Genomic DNA, 12,224 nt, shown 5'->3' with positions numbered 1-12,224 from the left:
CACGGCACAACGCTCTTTACCAATGAGATGACTTTTTCACCTCTAAACCAATAGCCATGCTAGGATGTCAGCTGACAAGCACGGCTATTAGTTTAGCGGTGGAAACGTCACCTCTTGAAGAAGAGCGCAGTGCCGTGGGTGGCAGGAGCCGCTGACATTAGCGATCTACTGCTGCACAGGAAGGGTGAGTTTAGCACCCTTTTTTTTTTTTTAGTAAGTTATGAATTAAACTACAGTTTATTTTTAGTGATGGTAAATCTTAGCGTTTGTTAAGTTCAGAAGGCGTCTACCGTTACGTCAATCATATTATTTCATTTAGAAAGCATTTTAGCAAATATTCTCATAAATAACATCAGGTAAGTGCCTAGCACTATCATTCACTGGAATTTCACATCCTTCTCTTTCTAGATAAGAACATTTGCTTCAGCAGAGAAGAGGAAAGCAGAGTGAAAACAAATGTAATTTATTTTCTAACAGGCAAACAAGTCTTAAAGGGACACTGAACCCCAAATGTTTCTTTTGTGATTCAGATAGAGCATGAAATTTTAAGAAACTTTCTAATTTACTCCTATTATCAAATTTTCTTCATATCTTTATTTGAAATGCAAGAATGTAAGTTTAGATGCCGGCCCATTTTTGGTGAACAACCTGGGTTGTTCTTGCTGATTGGTAGATAAATTCATCCACCAATAAAAATGTGCTGTCCAGCTTAGATGCCTTTTTTTTCAAATAAAGATAGCAAGAGAATAAAGAAAAATTGATAATAGGAGTAAATTAGAAAATTGCATGCTCTATCTGAATCACAAAAGAAAACATTTGGGTTCAGTGTCCCTTTAACTCTTAAAGGCATACAGTCATGGCCAAAAATATTGGCACCCAGAAAATAGTTGCAATAATAAATGCTTAGGCATTCTCATGTTTATTTCTTTTGTTTGTATTGGTATGACACAAAAAAGTGGAGAAAAAAGGAAATTTATTCTTACCTGATAAATTGGTTTCTTTTACGATACGATGAGTAAACGGATTTCATCCTTACTTGTGGGATATCACCTTCTGGTCAGCAGGAGGAGGCAAAGAGCACCACAGCAGAGCTGTATATATATAGCTCCTCCCTAACCTCCCACTCCAGTCATTCGACCGAAGTTAGGAAGAGAAAGGAAAAGCCAAGGTGCAGAGGTGTCTGAAGTTTAACAAAAAGAAAATAGCCTGTCTCATAATAACAGGGCGGGCCGTGGACTCATTGTATCGTAAAAGAAACAAATTTATCAGGCAAGAATAAATTTCCTTTTCTTTTACAAGATACGATGAGTCAACGGATTTCATCCTTACTTGTGGGATACAATACCAAAGCTATAGTACACAGATGAAACGGGAGGGACAAGACAGGGAACCTAAACGGAAGGCACCACTGCTTGAAGAACTTTCCTCTCAAAAACAGCCCCAGACGAGGCAAAAGTATTGAATTTGGAAAATTTGGAAAAAGTGTGAAGAGACGACCAAGTTGCAGCTTTGCAAATCTGTTCAACAGAAGCATCTGTTTGAATGCCCATAAGGAAGCCACAGCCCTAGTGGAATGAGATGTAATTCGTTCAGGAGGCTGCTGTCCAGCAGTCTCATATGCAAAACGGATGATACTCTTCAGCCAAAAAGAAAGAGAGGTAGCCGTAGCTTTCTGACCTCTACGTTTCCCTGAAAAAACGACAAACAAGGAAGACGATTGACGAAAATCCTTAGTCGCCTGTAAGTAGAACGTCAAGGCACGGATCACGTCCAAATTATGTAACAGACGCTCCTTCTTACAATTTCCTGATTAATATTTTTATTCGAAACAACCTTAGGAAGAAAACCAGGTTTAGTATGTAAAACCACCTTATCCGCATGAAAAATGAGATAAGGTGAATTACATTGTAATGCCGAAAGCTCAGATACTCTGCGAGCAGAAGAAATAGCAACCAAAAATAAAACTTTCCAAGATAATAACTTAAAATCTATGGAATGCATGGGTTCAAACGGAACCCCTTGAAGAACTTTAAGAACTAAATTCAAGCTCCAAGGAAGAGAAACTGGTCTAAACACAGGCCTGATTCTAGTCAGAGTCTGACAAAAAGATTGGACATCTGGAACATCTGCCAGACGCTTGTGTAACAAAATAGACAAAGCAGAAATCTGTCCCTTTAAGGAACTTGCTGACAACCCTTTCTCCAATCTGTCTTGGAGAAAAGACAAAATCCTAGGAATCCTAACCCTACTCCATGAGTAGCCCTTGGATTCACACCAATAAAGATATTTACGCCATATCTTATGGTAAATCTTTCTAGTAACAGGCTTACGTGCCTGAATCAAGGTATCTATGACCGAATCAGAAAACCCTCGCTTAGACAAAATCAAGCGTTCAATCTCCAAGCAGTTAGCTGCAGAGAAACTAGATTCGGATGATGGAAGGGACCCTAAATGAGAAGGTCCTCCCGCAATGGAAGCCTCCAAGGTGGCTGAGATGACATGTCCACCAGATCGGCATACCAAGTCCTGAAAGGCCACGCAGGAGCGATGAGGTTCACCGATGCCCTCTCCTGTTTGACGCGAGCAATCACCCGGGGAAGGAGAGTAAATGGAGGGAACACATAAGCTAGGCTGAAAAACCAAGGCACTGCCAAGGCATCTATCAGCTCGGCCTGGGGATCCCTGGACCTGGACCCGTACCTCGGAAGCTTGGCATTCTGACGAGATGCCATGAGATCCAACTCCGGCCTGCCCCATCTGAGAATCAAGCTGGAAAATACCTCCGGATGGAGTTCCCATTCTCCCGGATGAAATGTCTGTCTGCTCAGAAAATCCGCCTCCCAGTTGTCCACCCCTGGGATATGGATCGCCGACAGATGGCAACAGTGAGACTCCGCCCACTGTATTATCCTTGCTACTTCTGTCATCGCTAAGGAACTTTTTGTTCCTCCCTGATGATTGATGTAAGCCACCGTCGTTATGTTGTCCGACTGGAATCTGATGAATTGGGCCGAAGCCAACTGAGGCCAAACCCGAAGCGCATTGAATATTGCTCTCAACTCTAGGATATTTATGGGAAGGAAGAGACTCCGCCTGAGTCCATACACCCTGAGCCCTTAGGGAGTTCCAGACTGCTCCCCATCCTAACAGGCTGGCATCCGTTGTCACTATCACCCATGAGGGCCTGCGGAAGCATGTCCCCTGGGATAGATGATCCAGCGACAACCACCATAGAAGAGAGTCTCTTGTCTCCTGATCTAGAGTTATTTGGGGAGACAAATTTGTATAATCTCCATCCCACTGACTGAGCATGTTCAGTTGCAGAGGCCTGAGATGAAAACGAGCAAACGGAATGATGTCCATTGCCGCTACCATCAACCCAATTACCTCCATGCACTGAGCCACTGACGGCCGAGGACTGGTCCGAAGGGCTCGGCATGTGTGCAGAATCTTTAATTTTCTGACTTCCGTCAAATAGATTTTCATGGATAGAGAGTCGATTAGAGCTCCCAAGAAAGGAACCCTTGTCTGTGGAACTAGTGAACTCTTTTCCAGATTTACCTTCCACCCATGAGTCCTTAAGAAGGATAGAACAATGTCGGTATGAGACTTTGCTAACTGATAAGAAGATGCCTGAATCAGAATATTGTCCAGATAAGGCGCCACTGCAATGCCCCGCGGTCTCTCCTATCACTAACACAGGCAAAGAGAATGACTAGGGTGGGAGAGAGGGGAGGAGCTATATATACAGCTCTGCTGTGGTGCTCTTTGCCTCCTCCTGCTGACCGGGAGGCGATATCCCACAAGGATGAAATCCGTGGACTCATCGTATATTGTAAAAGAAAAAAGCCAAATCATTCCATGCAAAACTCCAAAAATGGACTGGACAAAAATTATTGGCACCCTCAATTTAATATTTGATAACACACCCCTTGGAAAAAATAACAAATCAATCGCTTCCTGTAACCATCAATGAGTTTTACACCTCTCTACTGGAATTTTGGACCACTCTTCTTTTGCAAACTGCTTCAGGTTTTTCAGATTGGAAAGGTTCCTTTTCCAAACTGCAGTTTTGAGATCTCTCCACAGGTGCTCTATGGGATTGAGATCTGGACTCATTGCTGGCCAGTTCAGTACTCTCCAGCACTTTGTCTTAAACCATTTCTGGGTGCTTTTTGACGTGTGCTTTGGGTCATTGTCCTGCTGTAAAACCCATGACCGCTGACGGAGACCCAACTTTCTGACACTTGGCCCTACATTGCACCACAGAATTCTTTGGTAGTCTTCAGATTTCAAAATGCCATGCACACAGTCAAGACATCCAGTGCCTGAAGCAGCAAAGCAACCCCAAAATATCAGTGAACCTCAACCATGTTTGACTGTATTCTTTTCTTTAAAAGCCTCATTTCTTTTTCTAAGAACAGTAGAATGATGGGCTTTACCAAAAAGCTGTAATTTTGTTTGGTCTGTCAACATCACATTCTCCCAAAAGGATTTTTGCTTCCTTAGGCAAGTTTTGGCAAACTCCAATCTGGCTTTTTATGTTTCTGTGTCAGCAGTGGGGTCTCCTACCATAGTGTCCCTTTTCATTAAGATGGCGAAGTATAGTACGAGCTGACACATTTGTACCCTGTGCCTGAAGGTCAGCCTGAATTTGTCTAGAAGTTGATTGAGGTTCTTTAGCCACCATTCGAACAATCCTTTTTTGCAGTCTTTGATCAAATTTTCTCTTTCTTCCACGTCCATTTTTAGAAGGTGCCAATAATTTTGTCCAGTCCATTTTTGGAGTTTTGCGTGGAATGTGTCAGATTTGGCTTTTTTTCTCCACTTTTTTTGTGTCATAACAATACAAACAAAAGTTTTCTGAGAAAAGTGGTGGATTATCTGAAATGCAGGGGTGCCAATATTTTTGGCCATGTGTGTGAGGAATTACTAAATGGTCAATCCCCTACAAATCCCTTTTCCATACACTTAACATTGTCTCATACTTTTTGCACAAACCTTTCTGGTACAACAGGATCCCTTTGGGTAGAGATGATGTCAGAAGTTGTCAGCCATGCATGAATACAAGCCTGGGGTGATTCACGGTGATCTTGATAGTAAGCTAACCCAGAGTATTGACTGCTAGATGTGGCTCCTTCACAAGCTTTATGGAGCATCTGCAACAAGGACCTAAAGAAACAGGCATAAAAGGGATAATTTAAATACAAGAATCTATATAAAAATGAACCATTGCAGGACTAATCCCATATAAATCAACATTAAATAAGAACTTATAATAAAAACTATAATGCCACATGCAAATGGATTGTGAAATCTGCCCCCCCAACACTTTTGATACATCTATTAGGTTTCCTGAACTTACCAACGTATTTTACTTAATGCCATATAGATTAAATTTAGATAGGAAGTATACAGTTTTTTACAGCTTGGTACTAATCTGCTATTTAGAGCTGTGTTAAAGTAACATGAAAGGCAAACAAATATAATCATGGGGCAGCAGCTGCACCTTGTAAATAACACAATTTATGCCTACCTGATAGATGTGTTTCTTAAAGGATCAGTCAACACCAGAATTTTTGTTGTTTAAAAAGATAGATAATCCCTTTATTACCCATTCCCCAGTTTTGCAAAACCAACACTGTTATATTAATACACTTTTTACTTTTGTGACTAACTTGTATCTAAGCATCTTCTGACCGCCCCTAATCACATGACTATTAGTTATCTATTGACTTGCATTTTAGCCAATTAGTGCAGTGTCTACCACTAGCCACGGTCGTGATCACAATGCTATCTATATGGCCTACATGAGCTTGCTCTCCCCTGCTGTGAAAAGTAAATAAAATAGAGGCAGTCTTCAAGGGCTTAGAAATTATCATATGTGCCTCCCTAGGTTTGCTTTCAACTAGAATACCAAGAGAACAAAGCAAAATTGTTGATAAAGGTAAATTGGAAAGTTGTTTAAAATTACATGCCATATTTGAAAAATTAAAGTTTTTTTTTTTACTTGACTGTCCCTTTAAATATTTTCTTTGAGATCGAGTAGAGAAAAATTGAGAACAATGTCCCTTTAATGCATTTTTTATTTCATCAGATGGTGAGAATCCACAAGTCATCACGTGTGGGAATTCTCCTCCTGCCAACAAGGAGGAGACAAAAGATACCCAAACATACCCGAGCTTTAAATCCCACCAACTTCCCCTAAATCACTAGTCATACATAAAGCTACGTAAATTCAGGGGCCAGTGCCACAGCAGAGGCAGACTAGGCGACTGCCCCTTTGGGGGGAGGGGAGCAAATTTAGAACCTAACAATTTTTTAAATTTAAAAATATGTATTTTTTTTTTAGCTGCCTAATTAGGGCTATATATTAGGGGCCATATGCTGTTGCATAATGGCTAGAATGGGAGGGGACTCCCTTGAAACACAGGGAGACAGAGTGTGCAGGTCTGCCAGAACAAGCTGGAAGCCTCTGGTTGAAACATCTCAATGCCTTTATAAAAGTTGGTGGAGCCGTTGACAGCAGCGGGACTCATCTTCACCTACAGCCTAATGGGTATTACTAGGGATGATGGGCACTTTTTTATTTCATCAGATGGTGAGAATCCACAAGTCATCACGTGTGGGAATTCTCCTCCTGCCAACAAGGAGGAGACAAAAGATACCCAAACATACCCGAGCTTTAAATCCCACCAACTTCCCCTAAATCACTAGTCATACATAAAGCTACGTAAATTCAGGGGCCAGTGCCACAGCAGAGGCAGACTAGGCGACTGCCCCTTTGGGGGGAGGGGAGCAAATTTAGAACCTAACAATTTTTTAAATTTAAAAATATGTATTTTTTTTTAGCTGCCTAATTAGGGCTATATATTAGGGGCCATATGCTGTTGCATAATGGCTAGAATGGGAGGGGACTCCCTTGAAACACAGGGAGACAGAGTGTGCAGGTCTGCCAGAACAAGCTGGAAGCCTCTGGTTGAAACATCTCAATGCCTTTATAAAAGTTGGTGGAGCCGTTGACAGCAGCGGGACTCATCTTCACCTACAGCCTAATGGGTATTACTAGGGATGATGGGCACTTGTGAGACCAATGTCAATCCTTCAACTTTTGATATACAAGATAAGTCCTATGCCATTGTATAGATTATTGGAATAATAATTATACAGTGCAGTGTGTTCATTTTCAGTGTATAAATGTTCAGCATCATTATGCAGCACAGAGTGCCCACTCACCAGTGCAGCAGGTTTTTTAGGGTATAGATGCCTTGCATTATCATAAAATACAATGTTGTGTTTATTAGTGTATTAATTATTAATATTCATTATCATCACTATAGAGTAACACTTCTCAAAATGTGTGTTGTACGGATGCCCCGACCAAAAAAAAAAACTTGTCAGTACTCTACTGCAAGCTAATATGATCGATTGTAGGGCTTGAAAATGTTATCAAGATGCATTCACAGCTTTTGGAGTCCAGGCTTGCATGAGTGAGTCTGTAACCACAAATTTAAGAAGCAGTCTCTGCTTCTTTAGTTGGCAGAGATAATTCACCCCAAACTGACTTGTTTGGGGTGATTGACAGGCCAGATTAAGCAGTCTTACATTTTCCAAAGTGGCGATTAAAGGTGGGCAGGTTTTCTGCTTGAGTACTTCTCCACCTGCAGCTTGGTAAATGTTCCTGTTAGACACACTAGTATCAGTCTAGGTATAATGGTGAAAAAGTAAAGAGGTCATCCTGTCTCCAGGTTTATGCGTTTTATATATTGTCACTACTGTTTGATTAATTAGGCAGAGCCACCACATTGATACGTTAGGTCATGCAAATTTTCAAATTTTAACCATTATATCTGTTATAGTTATAAAAAAGTCATATTAAAGGAACATTATACACCCAAAAAATATGGGCTATTTAAATAAAGCATTCAAAGATAAAGTTTACCATTGAAATGTATTATCAATTTTGATGCTAAAGCTACTAAAAATTATGATAAAAGTTTACATTGCTCTGGCTATATTTGAATACGTCCGTAATACCCACTAGCTACAGACCAAGGCTTTTTCCCTGGCTGTCTGAGTAATGTTTAATCCCCTCACCTCGCACTTTACAAAAACAGTTTTACAGAAATCCCAACAAGATTCAACTCTGATCCTACACCATGGGTCTGATCAGTCCGATGAAGACTTTAATTGCATAAAAGCGCTCTACTGTATATAGTCAGAATACTTTAGCATATACTGCGGTTGCTTTTTACACTCACATTAATTCACAGTAACTGTTTGCCCTCTGAGCATTTCATTCCATTCTCATTCAGATTATGTAAATATAATGTACTGCATATGCCAGTACTAAGCAGTTTATAGTATATATAAATTTCCTTTATGCTGCTGTCCATCCCTCAAACAATGCAGTAAGACGTTGGCATCAAGTACTCTGATTAGGGAAAAAAATTAAGAAAAGATTCAATAGCGAGCAGCGGTCTGCCTTCAATGCCGCTGACCCACTGTCAATCACAATCAGATCCGGAGTGAGAGGACAGCCACTGAAACAACAGTCTATAAATGTGATAGACCACGTAGCAGCATATAGGAGCAAGCGGCGTCTGTCTTCAATGCTGATTATGCAGCTGAGCCTGTCAATCCAAATCAGATTTGGATCCAGAGCCAGAGAGCGGCAGTCTGGCTATAAATGTGATATAGTCACTGACTGAAGTGCAGTCCTCCCTGCTCCCTGCCTGGCTGTTAAATCCTTGTTTACCTCTTTGTCCAACAAGGCACTTTGAGGAGGAAATGGACCTTAGATCAGTTAGAGAACTCCTCCAAACGATGAGTAGATCAGCACTTCAATCTTTCATCTCACTCCATCAAGGAGGCAAAATAAATGACTGAGGATTCAGGGGAAGTGGGAGGCATTTTAAGCTCTGGTATGTTGGTGTATATTTAGCCTCCTCCTAGTGATCAGGAGGGGAATTCCCACATGTGATGACCAGTGGACTTATCTTATGAAAGAAAAAAAATGCTTTAAAAAAAAGGGACATTGTTCTCTGCTCCATCTCAAAGAAAATATTTAAAAATCTATTACAGTGCTTTTAGTTTTTGAAAGGTTCCTTTGCCGAATAAACCAACTCTCTCTTTGGTAGTTGTTGTCCCTATAATCCAGTGAGCAATGGCATATTCTAGTTTATAGTGTTTTGTTAATAGAAATGTCTCCAATATGGGGTCCATCAGTCAGGTATCAACTTGGTGTTTAGTTTGCAATAGACACAGAATTTCGTTGTTGGACCCAGGCCCTGCTTAAAGTGACAGTCTGCACCTTGGTCATCTTAAAGTCTTACCTTAGATTAAGCTACTAATAGCATAGCCTCCTGCATCTTTTTTTATATCATGCAGCAGGAATGGTAAAAAAAAAGTTATCTTAACATTAATATTGTTTCTGGCCACTTTGAAATGGTTGCTAAGCTGAGCCCACTGATGACATCATGATCTGGGTTGCATATGGCATCCAATCACAAAAGGCTTACTAGTTGGATTCAACAAACTGTCAATGCTATTCAGCAGTGCCAAGATGCAGCTCAGATTGTAATGTCATCAGTGGGCAGAGATTGGAAAGCATTTCAAAGTGGCCAGAAACAATAGCCATTTTAAAAATTTTTTTTTTACTGATATAGAAAGAATGCAGGACGACATTTGCAGCTTAATCTAAGGTAAGACTTTAAGATGACTGAGATGTAGACTGTCCCTTTAAATGACACAGGGGATTTGGCATTTTTGCTCTGTATTGGTTTAACCATAATTTTCCGCTCTCTTGTTATGTGCGCCAACACATATTATACTCAGTTTTTAACAGACAAACAAAGCTTTCGTGTGAAACCTTGTATGAGTTAAATGGTAAAAAAGGAAATTTATGCTTACCTGATAAATTTATTTCGTATACAATATGACGAGTCCACGGACTTAATCCTTACTTATGGGATTACGCCTCCTGTTCAGCAGGAAGTGGCAAAGAGCACCACAGCAGAGCTGTATATATAGCTCCTCCCTTCCCTCCCACTCCAGTCATTCGACAGAAGTTAGGAAGAGAAAGGAAAAGCCAAAGGTGCAGAGGTGACTGAAGTGTAACAAAAAAACAAGTAAATACCTGTCTTAGAAATGACAGGGTGGGTCGTGGACTCGTCATATCGTAAAATAAATAAATTTATCAGGTAAGCATAAATTTCCTTTTCTTTTACAAGATATGACGAGTCCACGGATTTCATCCTTACTTATGGGATACAATACCAAAGCTATAGGACACGGATGAAAGGGAGGGACAAGACAGGAACCTAAACGGAGGGCACCACTGCTTGAAGAACCTTTCTCTCAAAAACAGCCTTTGATGAGGCAAAAGTATCAAATTTGGAAAAAGTGTGAAGAGACGACCAAGTTGCAGCCTTGCAAATCTGTTCAACAGAAGCATCATTTTTAAATGCCCATGAGGAGGCCACAGCCCTAGTAGAATGAGCCGTAATTCTTTCAGGAGGCTCATATGCAAAGCGGATGATACTCTTCAGCCAAAAAGAAAGAAAGAGGTAGCCGTAGCTTTCTGTCCCCTACATTTTCCAGAAAAAACAACAAATAATGAAGATGATTGACGAAATTCCTTAGTCGCCTGCAAGTAAAACTTCAGGGCACGGACCACGTCCAAGTTATGCAACAGACGCGCCTTCTTAGAAGAAGGATTAGGACACAATGAAGGAACAATTTACTGATTAATATTCTTGTTTGAAACAACCTTAGGAAAGAGACCAGGTTTGGTACGTAAAACCACCTTATCAGAATGGAAAATAAGATAAGGCGAGTCACATTGTAACGCTGAAAGCTCAGAAACTCTACGAGCAGAAGAAATAGCAACCAAAAATAAAACCTTCCAAGATAACAACTTAATATCTATGGAATGCATGGGTTCAAATGGAACCCCTTGAAGAACATTAAGAACTAAATTCAAACTCCAAGGTGGAGAAATTGGTCTAAACACAGGCTTGATTCTGGTCAGAGCCTGACAAAAAGACTGAACGTCTGGAACATCTGCCAAACGTTTGTGTAGTAAAATCGACAAAGCAGAGATTTGTCCCTTTAAGGAACTTGCTGATAACCCTTTCTCCAATCCTTCTTGGAGAAAAGATAAAATCCTGGGAATCCTAACTCTACTCCATGAGTAGCCATTGGATTCGCACCAATAAAGATATTTACGCCATATATTATGGTAGATCTTTCTAGTGACCGGCTTACGAGCCTGAATCAAAGTATCAATGACCAAATCAGAGAACCCTCACTTAGATCACATTTATCAGTTATATCATTTTTTTTAACAATTCAGGCCCCTGCACCTCGCCACAGCTCTGCTGCGGCGCCTACCTGCCCCCAGAGTACACCGATTCTGCTTAGGTATCGATCCTTCGTTACAAAATTAACTTAGGCCCCACCGGAGCCTAGGACTTTGCTGCCTATCCGGATGAAATGCTGAGTGCGCAAAATTAGGCTCCGCCCACCATGGACGTCACTCGAGCCGTCTTAAAAACTGCATGGGAAGTAAAATAACATGTCGGTCCCAAATAAAGTGTTAAGCCATGTGCCCCTCTAACATATTGATTAATATTCTCTCAATAAAAAGCGTAACTTATGATAAGCTGCACCCTCTCAGGCCGGTTATATGATATAACAAGACAGCCCTTAGACAGCAACCGCATCTCCCAGCGTCTAGCCCATACTGAACACACATAAGTGAAAAACAGCAATCAATAAAAAAGGGAATTCCAGGTCCACCATTTTACATATAGTGCCTACTGATTACCCCTCCCCAGATAGGGAATAATGTCAGCCTGTTCTGATGTATAAAGTCTCCCCAGAAACAAATGACTGAACATATCTCAATGATGCTTGAAGCATGACACGGTTCTCCACACTGAAGATATTTCTTTACACTACCTTCAACTGTTCTGTGGAAACCAGCAGGATCTTAGATAATGTTTGCTAAGATCATCAACATCATAGCAGAAAAATAAGATGTCTCCACTCTTCTTAGGAATTAAGTGACTGACGATTTCTCCCTGAGAAATATAGTACTCACTGGCACCATTTTAAAATAAAAAACTTCTTGATTGAAGAATCTAAACTAACACCTCACTTTACCTCTTCCTATCACTGACACAGGCAAAGAGAATGACTGTAGTGGGAGGGAAGGGAGG

General features: G+C 40.7%; 1 protein-coding gene across 1 annotated transcript in view; it reads right to left on the bottom strand.

Annotated features, from left to right (window-relative positions):
• The window catches only part of SSH3 (slingshot protein phosphatase 3), a 199,536-nt gene that overhangs the window by 148,442 nt on the left and 38,870 nt on the right, over positions 1–12,224 (bottom strand). The window contains exon 7 of the mRNA XM_053692361.1: positions 5,002–5,172. Within this exon, the coding sequence (XP_053548336.1) occupies positions 5,002–5,172 (171 nt within the window). The remainder of the gene's footprint in view (positions 1–5,001; positions 5,173–12,224) is intronic.

This window comes from Bombina bombina, chromosome 9 (genome assembly GCF_027579735.1).
Source record: "Bombina bombina isolate aBomBom1 chromosome 9, aBomBom1.pri, whole genome shotgun sequence".
Taxonomy (NCBI): Eukaryota; Metazoa; Chordata; class Amphibia; order Anura; family Bombinatoridae; genus Bombina; species Bombina bombina.
The sequence above is the reverse complement of the archived record's forward strand: the minus strand, read 5'-3'. Positions and strand labels throughout refer to the sequence as shown.